The sequence below is a fragment of the Sciurus carolinensis genome, chromosome 5 (genome assembly GCF_902686445.1).
Source record: "Sciurus carolinensis chromosome 5, mSciCar1.2, whole genome shotgun sequence".
Lineage (NCBI taxonomy): Eukaryota > Metazoa > Chordata > Mammalia > Rodentia > Sciuridae > Sciurus > Sciurus carolinensis.
In genome coordinates, this window is record NC_062217.1 from 46,899,094 (window position 1) to 46,923,036 (window position 23,943).

Below are 23,943 nucleotides of genomic sequence, written 5' to 3' on the forward strand. Positions count from 1 at the left end.
CAAGTCACTCTGACATCAATGGCAGAACTTGGGCTCTCTTATTTTCAGACATGGGGGACCTAACTCAGGAAATGACTTTCCATGTAATCTATTTGTATGTAAGGAAGTTTTGGGGGGAGAGCCTAAAACACAAAAAGATCCTTCTCATCCTGTTATTCAGTAGTTTGGTGACTGTGTTTATTGTCAGTATAGCCTATGCCCAACCATCTGCTTTCTCAGAAATGTCCCCTCTGAATTTGGCCATCTTACTCAAGTACCTTGTGAGAGCCAAAACTAAAGAGCAAGCCACAGACAGTAAATATCCCAGGCAATGGCCATTACCTTATTAAATTCAGGCCACCTTCCTTGTACTCATTTTAGTTGCTCCTCTAGTTCTAACTGTACAGCTCTGCTATAGTACCTGCTTCCTGATCTCTTGGTTTAAGGATATAAATTGGGCTTCCCCTTTTGGCTTGCTTGTTGAATTTTTCTTTCTTTTTTCTGCTTTGCATTATTAGGGATTGAACCCCAGATGTGCTCTACCACTGACCTACATCCCCATCTCTTTATTTTATTTTGAGACAGGGTCTCACTAAGTTGCTGAGACTGGCTTTGAACTTGCAATCCTCCCACCTTAGCCTTCTGAGTCTCTGGGATTACACAACACCATGCCTGGCTGCCTGTTGAATTTTGATTCTGTTTACTCCCTGACTTGCTATCCCTCACTATCTTAAGTTAAAAACTACATGTATTGTTTTAATTTTGTGCATCCAAACCAGTCTGTGTCTCGCGCCTTTTTTTGTCCCAACTAGGAGTCAGAAGGCTCGAGGTTGATATCTGATGCTGGACCTTGAGACAGAGTCATCTGAATTATAGCAAACCACTTAGCCAAAGTAGAGAATGGAATAACTTGCCTCTTTAACTTTCTGATCTCAGGATGTCCCATGACCAGTTTCTGACTAAATACTAGTAATCCTAAATGACAATGTTGTCCTAAGGACTTTCGGGCACTATCCATATTGTTAATCCTTCCCTGTTTTCCCAGAACAACTTTTTGGGACAGATTATTCCTCAGGCCCTGCTGAAACACCTTAACACTTTTTTTTTTTTTTTTTTAAAGCTAGATAAATGAAATGATATCTGGTAGTTTTTTTTTTTATGTATTTATTTTTATTTATTTATTTATCTTTTTTTGATTTTTGGGTTCTCTTTTTTTTATTATTATTATTGTATACAAATGGGATACATGTTGTTTCTCTATTTGTACATGGAGTCAAGGCATACCATTTGTGTAATCATACGTTTACATAGGGCAATGATGTTTGATTCACTATTTTTTTCCCTTCCCCCCCACCCCTCACACCCCTCTTTTCCCTCTATACAGTCCTTCTTTCCTTCATTCTTACCACACTCCTTATCCCTAACCCTAAACCTAACCCTAAACCTAATGCTAACCCCTCCCACCCCCCATTATATGTCCTCATCTGCTTATAGTGAGATGATTCGTCCTTTAGTTTTTTGAGATTGACTTATCTCACTTAGCATGAATTTCTCCAATTTCATCCATTTGCCTGCAAATGCCATAATTTTATCATTCTTCATTGTGGAGTAATATTCCATTGTATATATATATGCCACAGTTTCTTTATCCATTCATCAACTGAAGGGCATCTAGGTTGGTTCCACAATCTGGCTATGGTGAATTGAGCAGCAATGAACATTGATGTGGCTGTATCTCTGTAGTATGCTGATTTTAAGTCCTTTGGGTATAGGCCGAGGAGTGGGATAGCTGGGTCAAATGGTGGTTCCATTCCAAGCTTTCTGAGGAATCTCCATACTGCTTTCCAGAGTGGCTGCACTAATTTGCAACCCCACCAGCAATGTATGAGTGTTCCTTTTTCACCACATCCTCGCCAACACCTATTGTTGCTTGTGTTCTTGATAATTGACATTCTAATTGGGGTGAGATGAAATCTTAGGGTAGTTTTGATTTGCATTTCCCTTATTACTAGGGATGTTGAACATTTTTTCATATATCTGTTGATTGCTTATACATCTTCATCTGTGAAGTGTCTGTTTATTTCCTTAGCCCATTTGTTGATTGGTTTATTTGTATTCTTGGTGTAGAGTTTTTTGAGTTCTTTATAGATTCTGGAAATGAGCGCTCTATCTGAAGTATGGTTGGCAAAGATATTCTCCCACTCTGTAGGCTCTCTCTTCACATTGCTGATAGTTTCCTTTGCTGAGAGAAAGCTTTTTAGTTTGAATCTATCCCAGTTGTTGATTCTTGCTTTTATTTCTTGTGCTATGGGAGTCCTGTTGAGGAAGTCTGATCCTAAGCCAACAAGTTGAATATTTGGACCTACATTTTCTTCTATAAGATGCAGGGTCTCTGGTCTGATTCCGAGGTCCTTGATCCATTTTGAGTTGAGTTTTGTGTAGGGTGAGAGATAGGGATTTAATTTCATTCTGTTGCATATGGTTTTCCAGTTTTCCCAGCACCATTTGTTGAAGAGGCTATCTTTTCTCCATTGCATATTTTTGGACCCTTTGTCTATTATGAGAAAACTGTATTTATTTGAATTTGTGTCCATGTCCTCTATTCTGTACCATTGATCTACCTTTCTATTTTGGTACCAATACCATCCCGTTTTTGTTACTATTGCTTTGTAGTAGAGTTGAAGATCTGGTATTGCAATACCCCCTGCTTCGTTCTTGCTACTTAGGATTGCTTTAGCTATTCTAGGTTTTTTATTCTTCCAGATGAATTTCATAATTTCTTCCTCTATTTCTGCAAGGTACATCATTGAGATTTTAATTGGAATTGCATTGAATCTGTATAGCACTTTAGGTAGTATGGCCATTTTGACAATATTAATTCTGCCTATCCAGGAACATGGGAGATCTTTCCATCTTCTAAGGTTTTCTTTAATTTCTTTCTTTAGTGTTCTGTAGTTCTCATTGTAGAGGTCTTTCACCTCTTTTGTGAGATTGATTCCCAAGTATTTTATTTTTTTCCATGCTATTGTGAATGGGGTAGTTTTCCTAACTTCTCTTTCTGAATATTCATCACTTATGTATAAAAATGCATTGGATATATGAGCATTGATCTTGTAACCTGCTACTTTACTGAATTCACTTATGAGTTCTAAAAGTTTTCTGGTGGAATTTCCAGGTTCCTCTAAATATATAATCATGTCGTCAGCGAACAGGGATAGTTTGAGTTCTTCTTTTCCAATTTGTATCCCTTTAATTTCTTTGGTTTGTCTAATTGCTTTGGCTAGAGTCTCAAGGACGATGTTGAATAGAAGTGGTGAAAGAGGGCATCCCTGCCTTGTTCCAGTTTTTAGGGGGAACGCTTTCAGTTTTTCACCATTTAGAATGATATTGGCCATGGGCTTAGCGTAGATTGCCTTTATAATGTTAAGGAATGTTCCCACTACCCCAATTTTTTCTAGTGTTTTGAGCATGAAGGGATGCTGTATTTTATCGAATGCTTTTTCTGCATCTATTGAAATAATCATGTGATTCTTAACTTTAAGTTGAAATAATCATGTGATTCTTAACTTTAAGTCTGTTGATATTGTGAATGACATTTATTGATTTCCGAATGTTGAACCAACCTTGCATCCCTGGGATAAAACCCACTTGATCGTGGTGCACTATCTTTTTAATATATTTTTGTAGGCGATTTGCTAAAATTTTGTTGAGAATTTTTGCGTCGATGTTCATTAAGGATATTGGTCTGAAATTTTCTTTCCTCGATGTGTCTCTGTCTGGTTTAGGTATCAGGGTGATATTGGCTTCATAGAACGAGTTTGGGAGGGTTCCCTCCTCTTCTATTTCATGGAATACTTTGAGAAGTATTGGAATGAGCTCTTCTTTAAAGGTTTTGTAGAACTCGACTGAGAACCCATCTGGTCCTGGACTTTTCTTTGTTGGTAGGCTTTTGATGACCTCTTCTATTTCATTGCTTGAAATTGGTTTATTTAAGTTGTGTATGTCCTCCTCGTTCAATTTAGGCAATTCATATGTCTCTAGAAACTTGTTGATGTCTTCGAGGTTTTCTGTTTTGTTTGAGTATAGATTTTCAAAATAGCTTCTAATTATGTTTTGTATTTCACTCGTGTCTGTTGTGATGTTTCCTTGTTCATTCCGAATTTTAGTGATTTGGGTTTTCTCTCGTCTTCTCTTTGTTAGTGTGGCTAAAGGTTTATCAATTTTGTTTATTTTTTCGAAGAACCAACTATTTATTTTGTCAATTTTTTGTATTGTTTCTTTCGTTTCAATTTTGTTGATTTCAGCTCTGATTTTAACTATTTCCTGTCTTCTACTACTTTTGGTGTTGGTCTGTTCTTCTTTTTCTAGGGCTTTGAGCTGTAGTGTTAGGTCATTTATTTGTTGATTTCTACTTCTTTTATTAAATGCGCTCCATGAAATAAATCTTCCTCTAAGTACTGCTTTCATAGTGTCCCAGAGATTTTGATATGATGTTTCTTTGTTCTCGTTTACCTCTAGGAATTTTTTAATTTCCTTCCTAATATCTTCTGTTATCCATTCATCATATAGTAGCATATTGTTTAATCTCCAGGTGTTGGTGTAGTTTCTGTTTTTTACTCTTTCATTAATTTGTAAGTTCAATCCATTATGATCTGATAGAATACAAGGTAGTGTCTGTATCTTCTTGTATTTGCTGACATTAGCTTTGTGGCATAATATATGGTCTATTTTAGAGAAGGATCCATGTGCTGCTGACAAGAAAGTGTATTCGTTCTTTGTTGGATGGTATATTCTATATATGTCTGTTAAGTCTAAATTGTTGATTGTGTTATTGAGATCCATGGTTTTTTTATTCAATTTTTGTTTGGAAGATCTATCCAGTGGTGAGAGAGGTGTGTTAAAATCACCTAGTATTATTGTGTTGTGGTCTATTTGATTTCTGGAATTGAGAAGGATTTGTTTGACGTACGTGAATGAGCCAATATTCGGGGCATAGATATTTATGATTGTTATGTCTTGCTGATTTATGCTTCCCTTAAGCAATATGTAATGTCCTTCTTTATCCCTTGTGACTAATTTTGGTTTGAAGTCCACATTATCTGAAATGAGGATGGATACTCCAGCTTTTTTGCTGTGTCCGTGTGCATGATATGTTTTTCCCCATCCTTTCACCTTTAGTCTATGAGATGAGTCTCTTGCAGGCAGCATATTGTTGGATTTTTCTTTTTAATCCAATCTGCCAGTCTGTGTCTTTTGATTGATGAGTTCAGGCCATTAACATTCAGGGTTATTATTGTGATATGATTTGTATTCCCAGTCATTTGACTCATATTTGTTTTTTGACATGATTTGGTTTCTCCTTTATTTGGCTATTCCTTTAGGCTAGCGCCTCCTGTTGCTGATTTGCATCATTGTTATTCATCTCTTCCTCATGGAATAGTTTGCTGAGAATGTTCTGTAATGCTGGCTTTCTTTTGTAAATTCCTTTAGCTTTTGTTTATCATGGAAGGATCTTATTTCATCGTCAAATTTGAAGGTAAGTTTTGCTGGGTATAAGATTCTTGGTTGGCATCCATTTTCTTTCAGGACTTGGTAAATGTTGTTCCAGGCCCTTCTAGCTTTTAGGGTCTGGATTGAAAAATCTGCTGATATTCTTATTGGTTTCCCCCTGAATGTAATTTGATTCTTTTCTCTCGTGGCCTTTAAAATTCTGTCTTTACTTTGTATGTTAGGTATTTTCATAATAATGTGCCTTGGTGTGGGTCTGTTGTAATTTTGTATATTTAGAGTTCTATAAGCCTCTTGTACTTGGTTTTCCATTTCATTCTTCAGATTTGGGAAATTTTCTGATATTATTTCATTGAATAGATTGTTCATTCCTTTGGTTTGTTTCTCTAAGCCTTCCTCAATCCCAATAATTCTTAAATTTGTCCTTTTCATGATATCCCATAATTCTTGTAGATTCTGTTCATGATTTCTTAATCTTCTCTGTTTGTCCAACTTTGTTTTCAAGATTAAATATTTTGTCTTCAATGTCTGAGGTTCTGTCTTCCAGGTGTTCTATCCTATTGGTTATGCTTTCTCTGGAGTTTTTAACTTGGTTTATTGTTTCCTTCATTTCAAGTATTTCAGTATGTTTTTTTTTCAGTATCTCTAACTCTTTATTGAAATGATCTCTTGCTTTCCGTATTTGCTCTTTTAACTGTTGATTGGTGCGATCATTTAATGCCTGCATTTGCTCTTTCATCTCCTCCTTCAATGCCTGCATTGTCTCTTTCATCTCCTCATTTGCTTCCCTGATTGTTTTAATTATGTACATTCTGAACTCCCTTTCTGACATTTCTTCTGCTGTGCTGTCATTGGGTTTTGTTGATGTAGTATCTAGGTTTGTTTGGGACATTTTCTTCCCTTGTTTTCTCATATTGGTCAGATGTCAGTGGGAATCTGAGATATTGCAGATTTCCTCTATTGGCTTATAGTGTCTCAGTAGATTTCCAGTGTATCACCTCCCAGCCTTCAGTAGCCTGAAGTTTTGGAGAAACTTGATAATGCAGTGCTTCCGAAGAAATCTGCCCCTAGCCCCCTACTGGTTCCAGGGCTTGGAGCTAGCTCTGTGCGGCAAGGCTCTCACTGGGGGCCTGCAGTGTGCAGCTGGCTGTGTGGGGGGAGCCTACCGCCGGAGTGTGGAAGACTACCTGGGGAAGACTCTAGCTGCCCTGCCGGGCTCTGATAAGCCACCCCTATCTGTGCCTGCCGCCCAGGCCACGTTTTGCCCACTGGGGGAGACTCACCCCGTGACTTTATTTTTGTCCAAGTCTCTCAATGCCTCCCCTTCTTGAGTCCTTGGTTCTGGAGCGACTGGAGATGCAGTCACCCTCTAGGCCGCCATCTTGGATTGCCCCGTGGAACGAGCCTGTGGCTGAAGTGGGCAGAGCCGCCTGAAGAAGTCTCTGGCTGCCCTGCCCTGATCCCAGAGACTGCTTGTATATGGAAGCTCTCCATTGGCTCGGGGACTTGTGACTGGCTCTATGTAGAACGGCTCTCACTGGGCGGTCTGTTCCGAGAAGCTAGCCTTGAAAGGCGCCTCCCACCGCAGGGGGCTGGGCTGCTTGGGTAAGTCTCTGGCTGCCCTGTCCTGGTCCCTGAAGCTGCTTGCAGGCCGGAGCATGCCGCGCTGGCTCCGGGACTTAGAGCTTGTTCTGATCAGAAAGGCTCTCACTAGGGGGCCTGCTCCAAGAACCTGGAGAAGCTTGCTGTGTGGGAGGGGCCCAGTGCCGGAGTGCGCAGGGCTGCCTGTGGAAGACTCTAGCTGCCCTGCCCTGCTCCGATAAGCCACCTCTATCTGGGCATGCCACCCGGGCCGAGCTTTACCCAGTGGGCAGACTCACCCTTGGCTCTATTTTGGTCTGAGTCTCTCAATGCCTCCCCTTCTTAACTCCTGGGTTCTGGAGCGACTGGAGATGCAGTCACCCTCTAGGCCGCCATCTTGGATCGCCCCGTGGAAAGAGCCTGCGGCCGGAGTGGGCAGAGCCGCCTGAAGAAGTCTCTGGCTGCCCTGCCCTGATCCCAGAGGCTGCTTGCCTATCGAAGCTCTCCGTTGGCTCGGGGACTTGTGGCTGGCTCTATGTAGAAAGGCTCTCACTGGGCGGTCTGTTCCGAGAAGCTAGCCTTGAAAGGCACCTCCCACCGCAGGGGTCCAGGCTGCTTGGGGAGGTCTCTGGCTGCCCTGTCCTGGTCCCTGAAGCCGCTTGCGGGCCGGAGCACGCCACGCTGGCTCCGGGACTTGGAGCTTGTTTTGATCAGAAAGCGATATCTGGTAGTTTTTATGAATTCATTCAAGTCTTCTCTATGGCCATTTCTAAAATTTCTTTTCTCTGGTTTAAAAATTATGCTTTCTAAAATTATTATGTGATATAAGTCCTCTAAAATTACAGAGCATAAAAACAAAAGATAAAAATAAATTAAAAATAAATAAAATTACATATAATGGGGGTGGGAGGGGTTAGCATTAGGTTTAGGGTTAGGTTTAGAGTTAGGCTAAGGAGAGCGGTAAGAATGAAGGAAAGAAGGACTGTATAAAGGGAAAAGGGTGGGAGGGGTGGGGGGGAAGGGGAAAAAAAAGAAACATCATTACCCTATGTAAACGTAAAAAAATAAATTAAAAAAAAAGAATCATGGATATGGCTAAGTGCATGCAGGAATAAAACTTTAATCATTTGGAACATGATGTATTTGTTAATGCTATAATATATTTATACTCTAAATCCAATCATCAAGTAGATTAAATTCTTATTTGTATTAAGCAATTGCTTCATAGACCTCTCAGTGAGGAAATAGTTGAAATATATTGGCATTTCACTATCTGTATGTTGCACTGTCTGTATTCCTTTCACTTGGGAAGGTGGGATGTATCCCACTGATGGGAAACATTTTAATAAATGTCTGTGACAGTACAACAAATTCTTCCCAAGTAGTAGAATTAGCTAATGACTTGATTTTTAGATGTTATATTTTATTTCTATCAACTGTCGTATGTTTACTTTCAGTGGTGTAATGTTTAAAATGTATTAAACATCCTGTTATGCATACGATTTATATAAAAAAAAATAAAATAAAATTACAGATCATGTAGTCAAGGACTTAGTGGACGTGCCCACTGTATTGATATGACTGACTCTTATCTGAACTCTTCAGTGTACTCATCTGATTCTTTGCACACGTGTCAAAGAATGAGAAGTATTCTGACTGCCTAACCACTTAATTCAGGATCCAGGGAAATTGTTAATGTTGAAATGCAATTATGTACTGAATTTTTAGTTTTCTGAAAATATTGACAAGTATTTCACTTTTATCCTTATTTTCCCCTTAGCATTAACTATATTACCGTCTAAAATAAATATTTCTGATAGGTTTTTGAGTAGAATTGATAAAAACTGACAATATTACCAATATGCTTAGATTGTAATAAGTGTTTCAAGTCTCTTATCCAAAAACAACTCACTAGTTATTTCACTAGCCATGGGAAGTCTCATCTTTTTCTTCTATGTGTACCTAAATGTCTATATGCTTTCTCAATTTTCCTAGTAGAGATTTTTAAAGAGATCACTTTAAAAATCATAGTACTTCTATAATAATGCCAAAAGAATGAATTATGTAAAGCTTTGGTTCTCTCTACCAGTTTTTTGAACATTTTTTGGGGTGCATTACAATTATACATAATAGTGGGAGAACCGGTCATTGTTACATGTTGGCATATGCACACAATATAACAATTTAATTTGGTCTTTTCATTCCCTAGTACCTTCCCTTTCCCTCGCTTTTATTTATTTATTTATTTATTTACCTTTTTACGACCTAAGTATTCTTTTGCTGATCTAAAGTATAAATTTAATCTAACCCCTTAAGCTGCTTAAATTTTCTGTATTTGAAAAAGTCTCTCTACCCTGAATGATGCTCCTTGGTCTTTTTATGATTGACATAGAGTGACCTCCTTGCAAGACAGAAGATTCTGAGGAGATTTTAAATAAATCAAGAGAATCTAGATAAAGAATATGAACTGAATGGGATTTTAGTTCAAAGGACTACAGAGAAAAAAATTTTTGCAGACATAACAACACATTACAAGCAGTGATTTGTGTTATGACTGTAGTTTCATAAGTAGATATTGTACAACATTTATTAGTAATAGGTAATTATTTCATTTTTCTTAATCTTAGGATCTTGGGATCCCTGGCTTTATTTTTTCCAAACTCATTCTTTCAAAAACAATTTGGACATTAATAGTATGATAGGCTTATCATTGCCTAGACTTCAGTTACCAAGACCTAATCTCTAATGTGAAAGGTTATGTTTTCTTGTTATTTTCCTTTTTAGATCCATTTTTCCTATCCACCCTTCCTTCAGAATCATCGCCTTGGCAGAACCCCCTGTTATTGGAAGCGCAACACAGCAGTGGCTGGGACCAGAATTCTTAACCATGTTCTTTTTTCATTATATGAAACCCCTTGTCAAAAGTGAAGAAATCCAAGTTATTAAGGAAATGGTAAGAGTAAGGCCAGTGATAGCCTAATATCTATAACTGTTCTCTAAGGCACCCTACCTAAAACACGCTAGAGCAGAGTGGGACATTTTGTATTTTCCTCCCCATTTATTCTCAAATATTTTCATATAATAGTGTAAGTCAGTGGTTCTGAAACTCTAACATTTTTCAGAATTATTTGGGAGATTTGATAAAACAGATTTCTGAGCTCCATCTGTATGGTTTTTGAGTCAGTAGATTTGGAGATGGTATGTAACAATTTGTCTTTCTGACTGGTTCTCAGGTGATGGCTGATGCTACTGGTTTGAGGACCACACTTTGAGAACCACAGATGGAGGCCACCTCTTCCCTACCTTATGCAGGGGAAGTTTTACAATTACTTTTCTGTTTATATTCAGCTAGAGGTGACTATTTTAAGTTCCTACTTAAGAAAAGACCAGATATATTTTACTTCCTTAGATTTGGTAGAAAATACTAAGTTGTTCAAGTTCCCTCAGTACTATAATAAATCTTACACTTACTTGACTAGTCAATTGGTAGCTTCTAATATGTGGGTGATCCATTATTTCGGTGTTTGCCCTAACCAAGCAAACACTTTGGAGTTCTAGGACTGCGCTTTTCAATGTGATAGCATTAGAGACACCAAATAAAAAAAATTTTTTAAACTCAGTTTCTTAGTCATATTTCAAATACTCAGTAACTATGTGGGGTATGTTGACTTGTATTTTAACACAAAGAAAATATCCATCATCATAGAAAGTTCTATTGGACAGTGCTATTTTAGATCACTACAGATTAACATTTTACATGCATTCATTTCCTTTGAAATACAAGAATGAAATGGTTAACTTCAGGTACTGTTGTGATCATGGTTGTATATAAGGGCATAAGCTTTATGGTTCAGCAACTTGACTCTTAATGTCAAATCTGCTACATATTAACTTCTAGATCTTGTGTAAATTACTCAATCACAGTTTCTTTATCTGAAAATGGGATAACACTACTTCTTACACCATAGGATTGATTTAAAGAATAAGTGAGGTAAAGTATGTATGGAATAGAATTAAAATTCTAAAAAATTCCATTTACTTAAATGACCCAAGAAATGCTGAGCAGTATACTTCCAAAATGGTCACATTATGCCAGTTGTCATTATAACATCATTTTATGATCCTTTTATATTAAAAATTTAGTTATCAATTAAATAAAAATTAGAGTTTAAATTAGGTATCTAGTTACATTAAGGTTTAATATGAAAACAATCAATGTATTTTATTTGAGCAACTGCTGTCCTGAATAGATCATAGCCCTCAGTATGAGTTCTAAAATTTTTTGAGAAAATGGACACCTTGAGCATTGTTTACATAATAGTATCTTATGTTATTTAGTAGACATCTAGACACACATATATAAAGCAATTTGACTTCAATAAAAAAATGCCTAAATCAGAGCTTAAAAATTCACAACAAAGCTAACAAAACAGGAAATTAAAAGGTTTAATGGTTATATTATATGCCCATTTTTAATTGCATTAATTGTTCAGTTTTGTGCTGGTGATTAAATTGTATGTGGAGAAGAGTAGCTTGGTTTTGTTTGTCAGATTCATGAATTAAATATGCAATAATCAGGTACTTTCTAAAAATGTAATTCTAATATTATTTGCTAAATAGTCATCATTTCTTGCCAACTGACCAGATATTCTAATTTATTCTTTCTGATTTTCCTCAATTCTCTCATAAAATAGGTTCCAAATGTTCCTCAGGAAGCCTTGAATAAATTGTTATCGTTTACACACAAACTCAGAGATACCCAGGATCCAACAGTAAGTTTGGGCTTTGCCAAAGGATTTTCTCTTGTTGACACGCTCTGATTTTAAAATCTATTGCTAAATTGATATTTTTAGCCCTTATCTTAAGTTTTTCTTATGTACATGTTTAACGTTTCTTCCAGATCTTTGTGGCTCATGTGAAGAATATAATTTTTCATTTTAGGGGAATATTTGGGGTTCCTGAGCATTCTGCTTTGTTCCCTCCATCTCTTTCACTGAGCAGCTTCATCTATTCATATAGCTTTGTGTCCTGTTTCTGAGTTAATGCCTTTATCTTTTGTTTCTAACTTCTCTTTTCCAATCACTTTTTGTTTTTGTATTTCTATCCCAGGATGGCATGTTAGAAATATAAAGTGTTCTCACTTTCTAACTCTGTAACTCTGTGTTCTCATCTGTAAAATGGGAGTATCTTATCTCATAAAAAGATTGCAGTGATTAAACATTAAAATGTATGTAAAGAGCCACCTCTTTAGTAACTGCTTAATGAATAACAATTTCTTTTACTTTTCAACTAGATAATTTGAGATTACTATAAATTATCTTGTACAACTAAGCTCTTTCCCCTTTAAGTTGTGTTCCCAATTTAATTTCCTTTAATAATCTACCAAAGTACCCAAATTAGAAAGCTTGACGTTATTAATTACATGCATCCCTTATGTCTTCTTTTAATATGAAAGTAATTCTCACCAATTTAGCATCTTTAGACACATCTCTTCTTTGATCTATTGTCAATAATTGTCCTAGTATCAGATTTCACAGTCTTTTTCCTGGGATATTGTTATTTCCTCTCCATTGCTCTCTTTACCAACAATTCATTCATCAAGTGGGATGTTAGTTTCCTGTAGCTGTTGTAATAAATTATCATAAGTTGGTGGCTTAAGAGAAAAGAAATTTATCTGGTGGACAACAAAATTTACAAGTCAGTATTACTCAAAATCAAAGAGTCAACAGAGTCATACTCCCTGGGAAGCTCCAGTGGAAAATATCTTCCTTGCTTCTTCCGGATTTTGGTGGCTTGACTTGTGGCCTCATCATGTCAATTCTGCCTCCATCTTTGTCACCTTCTCTGTGTATTTGTGTCAGATTTCCCTGTTTTCCTCTTACAATGATACATGATTACAATAATACATAAATAATCTCCTTATTTCAAAATCCTATCTTATCTGCAAAGAAAACTGTCATAGAAAGTAACATTCACATATTCCAGAGATTATGGTGTAGATACCTTTGTGTGGAAGGGTTCAGGGTTGGGGGGCCCTGGACCATTTTCTAGATGTCACAGGTCTCCTAATAATTACTTTTGGGACCTCATCTCCAACTTCTTTCCCTCTACTCATTCTTTTCAGGTGTATTGATTTCTTTGCTGTTCCACGAACACACTAGTACCTGCCCCAAGGCCTTTGTTATGTGGCATTTCCTCTGCCCAGGTGTCTCTTTCCTGGATAGCTGCACATTTACTCCTTCCCACCTTTCAAATTTTCTCAGGCGTTACTTCTTAAGCAAGGCTTTCTTAAATTTCTTCCGCATTTCATTCCTATCTTGCTGTCGGCTTAAGGTTTTTCATAGGATACCTTTGGACATATTAGATATATTTTACTCACTTATTTTTTGTTTTCTGTTTGCCCTCACTTGTGTTTTTATTCACAGCAGCATTGGTTTTTGTTTGTTTTGTTCCCTTTGGTATTTCTAGGATCTGAAACTTTTCCTGTAACACAGTAGGTATTCAATAGTTATCTGTTACATAAGTGAATGAATGAGTTTTCTTTATTGTCCTTGGATTAAACTTTCTCAATCCATTTCAGGAGTTCTTCCTTTTCTTTAAAACTGTTAAGGGATTCATTCTTTATCCCACAGATAAAGACAACCTGTTTTTTCCAGTCTCATTTCCTACAACTTCTTTTGAAGCCCACTCAGCTCTATTCACACATGACTTCTTATGTTTTTTTTTTTTTTTTTAACCCCAACACTACTCAAAGGTCTCTGTTTTGAAATGTGTGAAACCCATCTTCTTGTCCCTCAGATTCCTTATTCTGTCAGTTCTCTCTCATCCTCCTTAGGCAGAAGTAACCTGTCTCTCATCTGTTTTTATTACACATGATATTGAGCCATTGCAGTTGTATTACAATTTATCTTTTATCTCCCCAATTAGTATTTGAACTTTATGAGTCTGGGTTTTGTTCATTCTTTTATTCTTATTTCCCAGGCTGGTTGATACCTGACACGTACTAGACACTTAAATCTTTGATGAATGAATGAATGAATGAATTGGTTAAGTAATTACTTATTAGCTGATCACCCCTACATTTTTCTCTTAAGAGTCTGTTAGATTTTAGATAAGAAATAATTCTTTAGGAGAGAGAAGAGTTACTTTAATAATTTCTGCTAAGACTTTTTATATTTTTAAGCTGGGTACTAATAGTCATGCTAATATGGTGTGCTTTCAAATTGCATAACCATGGTAACTAGTGCTTCAGATTCTCACCCTATTTTCTTCAGATAAAACCGAAGTTAGAAATTGGATATTACATTAGGAATTTTAAACTAAAGTATACTCTCAATTTTTAATTGATAATGTGAGAACACAAATTCCTGGACCCTTTATTCAGCACTTAAATGACTCAATAGATACCTTAGTTCTGATTTTTTTCAACCCTGGATATTATTGCAAAATATTTGGTTCCATGAACTGAAAGAGTTGTTATTCTTCAAATTCATGAGAAATCCTCACTGATCACTGGAATTAAATGTGAAGTCTGAATTCAGTGTTATACTTAGAAGGAGATTAGAATGTTATACCCTAGAAAGTTACCTGAGGGTTTAGTAAGACTCTTGTCAACAGAAGAAGCCTCTGTTGGGAGTAATTTGTTAAACGTTTTTCTTGATTAAAATAGGACAGTTTCATGGTGCTAGATATTAAGGATGGGGATTTCTAAGTCATCTCTAGCCTCTGATACCTTCAGCCACACTGGCTGAATCTTATCCTCAGTTCCTCTCAGTTGGCAAGTCCTCTGAGACACTTGTTTTATCCTTTCTCTTCATGTTTGCTGCCATAATTGGACTGTAGGAGTTTATCTTTTCATAGACAGATTAATGAAGTGACCTGTTTCCTGATTCTAGTCTCTCTGTCCTTTAACTACTTTACATATGGTTGCAATTTAAGTTGGGAATTAAATGAGATAATTTGATTCTAAAATCAGGGTACTCTTTTGCATAAAGTTCCCTTTCCTTTAGGAATAAGGTCAAACCCCTCAGAATGTCATCCATAGGTCTTTGATATTTGAGAACAAGCCTTCCAGCAGGGCCTGATAGCAGAGCTGTGCTGATGTTCTCACATCTTATAAGAACCTATGTTCCTTTTGCTTTCATGCCTTTGTTCTTAGCAGTTCTCCTGCCCACTGGAACATTTTAAGCCACTGTAGCAGTTGTCAACTGTTCCACTTATTTTAGCATTAAATTATATGCTATTTTGAATTGTAATTTATGGTTTCTTATATTTAAATATCATCTCTGTGTCTAGAATGCAAATTTATTGAAAACAAGGATGCACCAAATGTTTGCTTGTGAATGAGTTCTTTGAAATTTAGGATGTGTTTTTTAACAGAAAAAAAGGACTTGCCATAAATTGTGGTCATGTTCCTAATCCAGTCCTCAGAGTGCTATTTAACCCTTTTTGTAGCTGACTCATAATACTAATGACAGTAGATCAACATCTCATGGAACTCTGAAGTATGTGAGGAAGGAAAAAAATCAATACATTTTGCTTCTTTGGGACTTCCACAGATGATCTTAGGTAAAACTTTGAACAAGAAAATGAATGTGCAATGTGTCTTTGGCTTTCTGCACTTGTCTATTTTGAACCCTTTGTTATAGAACCTCCTTTATTAGCCCCTTAGAGCCATTTTACTGCTCTTGTCACCTATGACATTTCACTCTGGCCTTTGGTATGCCCTCCCTAAGGTCTGTTTGCTTCAAAAGTCCTTCTCTCCTCTGGTTTTCAGTGGAAACCACTGTTTACTAATGCTGATGATCTGATTTGAGAATTAAGCCAGTAAGTCTGACTCATTAAAGCTATAGTAATGTCTCATCCCTTTCATCTGACTTTTTTCATTGTAAAGAGGGTAACTATTTTAATAACTCTGCCACTTGTTGAGCACCCATATTTTTCTGACCTGCACTAAGTGCTTTAAAATAATTTTCTAATTTAATTCTCAAAACAACCTTAAAGGTAAGTGTATTATCGTTGCCATTTCAAAAATGAGGAAACTGAAAAGTTAAGTAATTTGTAAAGTTTACATAGTTAATAAAGAATATGACTTGTCAAACTTGAAAGCCTATAAACTTTATCATCATATTATATTGTCTGCCCAGAGAATTTCAAGTTCAAGTCAGCAAATATTTATTGAGCACTTACCATGTTCTAGGTTCAACATGAGAAACTCTGTGAGTGGAATTTGAGGAAATAAGAAAAGAAAAAAAAACAAAAGAAATTATTCTGACAGTGTAGGGGAAGGATTTCAAACATTAAGTTGCCACATAAATTAACAGACTGATTCACACATCTGTGGTCAGCACCCTAAATATTCCACAACTCCTTTTCTCTATTTCAGAAACCACAGATATTCTTAAAGTTCTAAGAATTTTTAGAGTATCTTAACAATTTAGGAAAATAAACAAACAAATAGTCATTTGTACATAGGAATTATTTGTACAGGTGTGACCTGTGTTTTATAGCATCCTTCCCCTATTTATCGTCCTCCACCCCAATATGTGAATATAGCACTTAGCACAATTAAAATAACTTGAATTGAATTGATACTTTTTACATTAAAAAACCGCTTTAAGGATATTCAAAATGTAATTTGGTTTGCTTATTTTTATTTGTATTTCTTTAACAGTGCATATTTAATTTAAGTTTGGCCTTATCCTTCAGGAATAATAAACTCTGCTGTGATACCAGTTTAAAAGGAATTAAATAAGTTGAAGCAGGTCTCTTAACAGACTTTCTTTACCTTTTGATAGGCACAATCCTTGGCAGCATCACTTTCTACTCGACAGCTGTTGCGGATATCTCGTCGGCTGTCACAGTATCCTAATGAAAATCTTCATAGTGCTATTACTAAAGCCTGTCTTTCCAGGTAATCATATTCTTCTTTTGCACTGACTTCAGGTCTCTGGGTCTTTGCTAAAAACACAACATAAGTTTAATTGATAGTCTGTGTTCACTGGTCCATAAAAAGTATTGGTCTGAATATATAGATATTTCAGCCTAGCCATCAGTTTTTAGAATTTACTTAGTATAATATATCATGTTATTTAGGCATGAATACAGTGACAAGGCTGAGGGTGAAGCTCAGTGGTAGAGGACAATAATAAAAAATTCAAAAACAATTTTAACAAGTTTTTTATAGATGAGAAAACTGAGTCATTTGCTCAGATCACATAGAAGTAGGTTTGGATGGGTCTTGAATGCTGGTTCATATGTCTTCAGAACTGGGGCTTTTGTGCAATGTACTTATCAATGTACTTTGCAAATTTGCCTTGGGATTTTCCATGCTTGATAGTACTGCCCTCTTTTCTAATTTTAACTAAACTGAGATGTGTTCAGTCTACACTAATGTTTTTCATACCAGTGGAGAAGTGATTATAAAACATTGACTTACAGGACTTTCTTACAGAATCACATTTGCATGAAACCATTTAAAAAGTGAATGAAAAAAGATTAAGAACAATCCCAAATAAGCCCAGAGTTTTCTTTTAGACTGTTTTTGTATGATCTAATATTTTCATACTTCAAATTCTATTCATGTGTTTTTTTATGATAGTTATGCTTATTGTCCATTCATTCCTTGATTCAAAGAGAATCTATTTATGGCTTAGGACAATATGAAATGGTCCTCTGTAACTCTTCAATGTAATAGACAGTTTTTAAAATTGAATTATATTCCTTAATGTTGCAACTTGAATTTATTTTCCTTGTTATATCTAGCTGAACTGAATTTCTCCAGTGTTTTTAGAGTAATTCTTTGAATAACTAATAGTTATGAGACAACAAAAATGACTCCCTTCTTTTAATTAGAATATGAGACTTACAATGAAAACTTGAAAAAAGCCTTCACTTATTTTTCATTTATAAACTGAAGAACATATAGATAGTTGAATTACCTAAACAATATTTTCTCTTAGAATTTGTTATAAATATGAGATCGTAGACGTCAACAGAGTACTAAGCAATGTAGACAGTTTTGAAGCTCAAGGAAAAACAGTACTCTAAATATGTTAGAATGAACTAACCACACCCCCAAAATTTACAATCTGTAAGATATGGGTGGGCAGTTGAATCAACTTTCAGTTTTCTTTATTTAAAAAAATGATAAAAGAGTAAATCCAGTAATGAGAACTGACCTAAGAAATAAACAAGAGTGATCAAAGTTTGGAGAACAAATATAAATTATTCTAAAACTTCTGAGAGAGCTGAATACAGTTCAGTTATAGAGCATTTGAACCTAGCATGCACAAATCTCTGAGTTCAATCTCTAGTACCGCCAAAAATAAATAAATATAACAAAGCATCTGAGGATGTTGAAAACTGACAAAATTTAATTTATTACTAACAGTCATACAACCTACATAGAAAATATGAGAACATTTTTAATGAAGGTCTGAAAGAATTAGGGAACAAATTTTTATCAGATGTTTTATTTGGATAGATATTTAAGACAATATTAACAGCAGTAATTTCAGAGTGAGTCCATATTTTTCCTTCTATTTAAAGTAGAAAACGTTAATGGATCTCTTCTAAAACACAAATATTTTAAAAGCATGTTTAATTAAAGGACGTAGGAAGCCTTTGAAAAGCATAAGCAAGATAAACTGAGGCAAACATTCTCTGTTCACCCTGCCAAATTAGAAATTGTAGAAAAGAATAATAAAAATTAATAATTTATTATTATCCAAACTTGAAAGAAAGATAATGTCAAAATGTTTCAGGTATAAGAAATGAAGTAAGGCTGGGGTTGCCATACGACCCAGCAATTCTGTTCTTGGGTTTCTACCCAAAAGAAATTTTAAAATGTTCATACAAAAACTTGTACATGGGCTAGGGATATAGCTCGGTTGGTAAAGTGTTTGCCCATATGCACAAGGCCTTGGGTTCAATCTCCAGCTCCACAAAACAAAACGAAACAAGACAAAACAAAAACGTATTTGTTCCTAGTGATATTATTCATATTGACTGAAAAATAACTCAAATGTCTATCAGCTGTTGAATAGACTGTGATATATCTATATTATTCAGCAGTAAAAGTAATGGAGTATTGATACATTTATAGCATGTTTGAACCTTGAAGATATCATGTCAAGTGATAGAAGTCAGACACAAAGACCATATATTGTATGACTAATATATGAACTGTCCAGATTAGGGAAAATCTCTGGAGATAAAAATTAGGTTGATGGATATTTCAGGGCAGTGGGAAATAGAGAGTGACTGCTAGTGGATACATGATTTCTTTTGGGGGAAAGGAAAATGTTCTAACATTGATTGACCTGTGCAGCATTGTAAATATACTAAAAATCATTGAATTATATGCTTTAAATAGATTAATTTTATGTATACTATATCTTAATAGAGCTGATATTAAAAGAGAAGAAAGAAAGAAAAACCAAAATAAGGAGAAAACTTTCAGTGCTGCTTCAGGGACTTTCATACAGGAATAGGGCCTAGTGTTAGATTTTAATATCTGTTTGAGGACAGGATATGTGGCTGTAGGCATATGTGAGGCAGAGAAGCTAAAACTGAGGTTCCTGCATAAGTAGTAGATTCTTGAAGTGCTTCTTATAGACTCAAATATTTTTTGCCCGCCACCCCAGAAAAAGCTTACCATTTCTCTGAAACTTGGCATTGGAAAGAAAAAATGTCGTGGGAGAAATCAAATACCCTGCAATGCCTGGGTGCAGGTGTGAGGGTCCATGTTATACCATCTTCCAGGATAGTGTTATGGTTGGACATGAAGTGTTCCCCAGAAGCTCTTGTTAATGCAGGAATATTTAGAGGTGAAATGATTAGATTATGAGTGTTGTGATCTAATCAAGCCATCCTAGTTTGAATGAACTGACTTCTTGTTAACTATAGGCAGGTGGAGAATGGCTGGAGTAGATGGGTCACTGGGGATGTACCTTAAAAGGTTGCACCATCTCTGTGCGCACCCCCCAACACACACACACACACACACACACACACACACACACACACACACACAGCTTCTTGACCCTGCCATGAACTGAACAGCTTTCCTCTGTGGGCCCTTCTTTCATGACGTGCTGCCTCACCTTGAACCTAGAATAATGATGTCAGCCATCTGTGATTTGAGAATTCTGAAACTGGGGCCCAAATAAACTTTCCTGGCTCTAAGTTGTTCTTGTCAGGTTTTTTGGTCACACTTGCAAAAAAACTGACCAAAACAGGTGGTGACCACAATGTGTCAACATGAAAAGTTTTTTTCAAAATCATTGAATGTCCTGAACGCCTTAGTAGAAAACCAACCCTGAAAACCAATAAATGGCAACACTTTTATAAGTCAGGACACTAAATATTCTATGTGAATATGAGATCATTATAAAAAATGATAAATCAAAGTTGGGGAAAAAATAAACTAGAAAAGTATGGCAGGTATGGCATTCAGAATACCTAGAACTCCAAGAACTTAAAATAATAGAACAGTTTGAGATAATTAAATTTGTATGCTCAAGATGATTTAAAAATTAGGAGAAATAACAGACAATAGAATAGAAGAGAAAAAAAATGGGTAGATTTGAAAGAAAAATAAATGGAAGCTTTTAAAATGAAGAATATTGTTATTTAAACAAACAAGCACAGTAGTAAAAAAAAAAAAAACCAGTCAAGTGTATAGGTGAAGAAATAACAAAGTAGAGGGAAAAAAAGCCTGGAATACAGCACAGCAAGATAAAAGGTGAAAAATATGAAAGGGCTGTTAGTGGATATGTGGGATAGAATGAGAAAGTTCAACAGCTGTTTATAGAACTTTTGTGTGTGTGGTGCTGGGGTGGAACCCAGGGCCTCAAGCATGGTAGGCGAGTTTTACCTCCAGCCCTCTACTAGAACTTTAAAAAGAGAGAGAGAAAAAAAAAAAAAAAAGAGGATGAGAGAAAATGATTATTCAGAGATAATGGCTGGGAGTGTTCCCCAACTGAAAGACATGAATCTGTAGATTGAAGAAGTGTATCAATTTCAAAGTAGGACAAACAACAAATTTGCATCTCTATACATGGTGATATACTGCATGGCAATAAGGGCAGACGTAAAAATTATGAGACTATTTAAGGGAATGACTATTAAACTGACATTTAGATCAGCAACAGTAGATTCCAGAAGGATTGCATAGTAATCCAGAAAGTGTTAAGGGGAAAATAACCCTCAATCCAAGAAGCCTCTGTCTAGTTAGATATATTTTCAGATGAAGATTAAATTTGCCACATTGTTGAAAGAAGTATGAAAATATACATTTCAGCAAGAAGGAGTCTGGATCCAGAAGGAAAGACTAGCATGCAAGAAACAATACTGAAACAATAAATGTTGGTGAGGATGTGGGGAAAAAGGTCCACTCACACATTACTAGTGGGCTACAGATTGGTGCAATCTCTTTGGAAAGCAGAATGGAGGTTCCTCAGAAAACTTGGAAAGGAACCATCATTTGACCCAGTTATCCCACTCCTCAACATGTACCCAAAGGACTTAAAATTGGCCTACTGTAGTGACATAGCCACATCAATATTTGTAGCAGTTCAATTCACAGTAGCTAAGCTATGAAACCAACCTAGGTGCCCTTCAACAAATGAATGCATAAAGAAAATGTGGTATATATACACAATGAAATATTACTCATCCATAAAGAAGAATGAAATGATTGCATTTCCTGCTAAGTAGATGGAACTGGAGACTATCATGCTAAGTGAAATAAGCTAGTCTTCAAAAACCAAATGTGGAATGTTCTCTATGATGTGCAGATGCTGATTCACAACAGGTCAGGGATAGGGGAAGAGAGGAATGGAGGTTCACTGCATTGAATAGGGAGAAGGGAGGGGTGATGGGAATGGGAAAGACAGTAGAATGAATTTTACATAACTTTCCTATGTTCATATATGAATACAGGACCAGTATAACTTCACATCATGTACAACTACAAAGATGGGAAGTTATACTCCTTGTGTGTATGATATGTCAAAATATATTCTACTGTCATGAATAACTAAAAGAACAAATTTTTAAAAAGGAACAATATTGGGGAAAGAAATAGGTAAATGTATGATAAATTCAAACGTAGTATGAAAAGTAAAGAAATAAAAATGAACATGAATAATGTAGGAAAATATTTAATGCATTTTCTTTAGAATTAGAAGCAGAGCAAGTGTATCATCTTTCTATACTTTTAGTATGTACGTTTGCCCAGGATTATATCATTGACTACACAAAAAAAAATCCAAAGAAAATGTATATAAATTATTTGAATAAACAATTTAATGAGGCTACTTATGTACTCAAATCAAAGACAAAACATATAACTTATACTCTAGCACCTATGAATAAATCTAGTAATTGGGTATGTAATACTTGTATGGAGAAAAGTACAAATCATTATTGAAATTTACAGAAGAGTACTTAAATAAAAGGAAAGTTATACCTACATGGAAGGAAGGATTCATTAGTTCAAAACTGTTTTCCCCAAACTGAGATATAGATATGATTTAATCAAAACTCCACAAGGTTGTAGTGAATTTGATAAGCTTTGATCTCCAAGTTGGCATGACAGAATCAAATTCCAAAAGTAGTGAAGGAAATTTTGAAGATTGAGCAGGGTATACTTACTCTATCCAATATCAAGATCCATAGTAAAACTGTATGCTTCATAATCATTTGGTATTGGTGTAAGGGAAGACAAACTGACTATTAGAATAAACCAGAAAAAGATGTTTTACAAGATTTATAGTCAAGAAAGTATTGATATTCAAGGAACTACAACTATTAAGGAAAAAGAATCAACCCTAAATAGGCAAAGGATGAATAGGCATTCATGAGAAGGAGTAATTCAAATGGCTAATAAACATTTGAAAAGATATTCAACCTCATTATTAAAAAGGAAAATGAAGTTTAAAATGGAAATCAGCTACCATTCTGTACTTCTAAAGTTTTTACTTGTAAAAACATTTTCTGTAATTTTCTGAAGTACTAAAATATTTCATAGTTTAAAAATGCTTACTTTTTGTTTTTTGTAAATACTTTACTGCATCAAGTAGCTAATTTTTTCAGTGTTATAACTGACCACAATAAAACTCCATTGTCTTCTCACCCTATGACCCTTTGGAAGTAAAAATGGATGCTAAAACCTTGTTTATGCATCATCTGTTGACTTTAGCAGATCTACAGTCAAAAGTCTTTTTATTAACCTTCCCCTGAAACTAGCACAATGGCAGGAAGGAACCAAAAAATTATTGGTTATAAAGTATGGGTTTTTTGTTTGTTTATGTATTTGTATTCTTATAATAACCTTATTCCATTTTGAGGCAGTGAAACAATTGAATTTTGTTGAATTTTTTAAAATAAAAATTGATATAATTTGTATTCATGAGGTATTTTATTAAGCAGACAAAAGTCTAAAGAAAAAACTACCTAGCCTAAATTGAAAACTGGAAATTCATATGCAGTAAAATGAAATTAAACCTCCACCTCTCACCCTGCACAAAACTCAACTCAAAATGAATCACGGACCTAGGAATTAGACCAGAGACCCTGTTCCAAATTGAAGACAAAGTAGGCCCGAATCTTCAACACGTTGGCTTAGGATCAGACTTCCTTAACAAGAATCCCAAAGCACAAGAAATCAAAGCAAGAATCAATAAATGGAATGAACTCAAACTAAAAAACTTTTTCTCAGCAAAGGACACAATCTGTGAAAAGAGAGCTTACTGAGTGGGAGAAAATCTTTTCCATATGCACTTCAGATAGAGACTTATCTCCAAAATTTATAAAGAACTTACAAAATTGTACACTAAAAATACGAAGAACCCAATCAATAAATGGGCC

The 23,943-nt window shown here is 35.6% G+C and overlaps 1 protein-coding gene across 2 annotated transcripts in view; it reads left to right on the forward strand.

Annotated features, from left to right (window-relative positions):
- Vwa8 (von Willebrand factor A domain containing 8) overlaps positions 1-23,943 on the forward strand; it is a 461,451-nt gene that overhangs the window by 149,911 nt on the left and 287,597 nt on the right. For both annotated transcript variants that reach the window (XR_007108713.1, XM_047552395.1), the window contains exons 15-17: positions 9,853-10,021; positions 11,763-11,840; positions 16,866-16,981. Coding sequence is in view for 1 of the 2 variants with exons in the window: in XM_047552395.1 (XP_047408351.1) it covers positions 9,853-10,021; positions 11,763-11,840; positions 16,866-16,981 (363 nt within the window). In the remaining variant the exon portion in view is untranslated. The remainder of the gene's footprint in view (positions 1-9,852; positions 10,022-11,762; positions 11,841-16,865; positions 16,982-23,943) is intronic.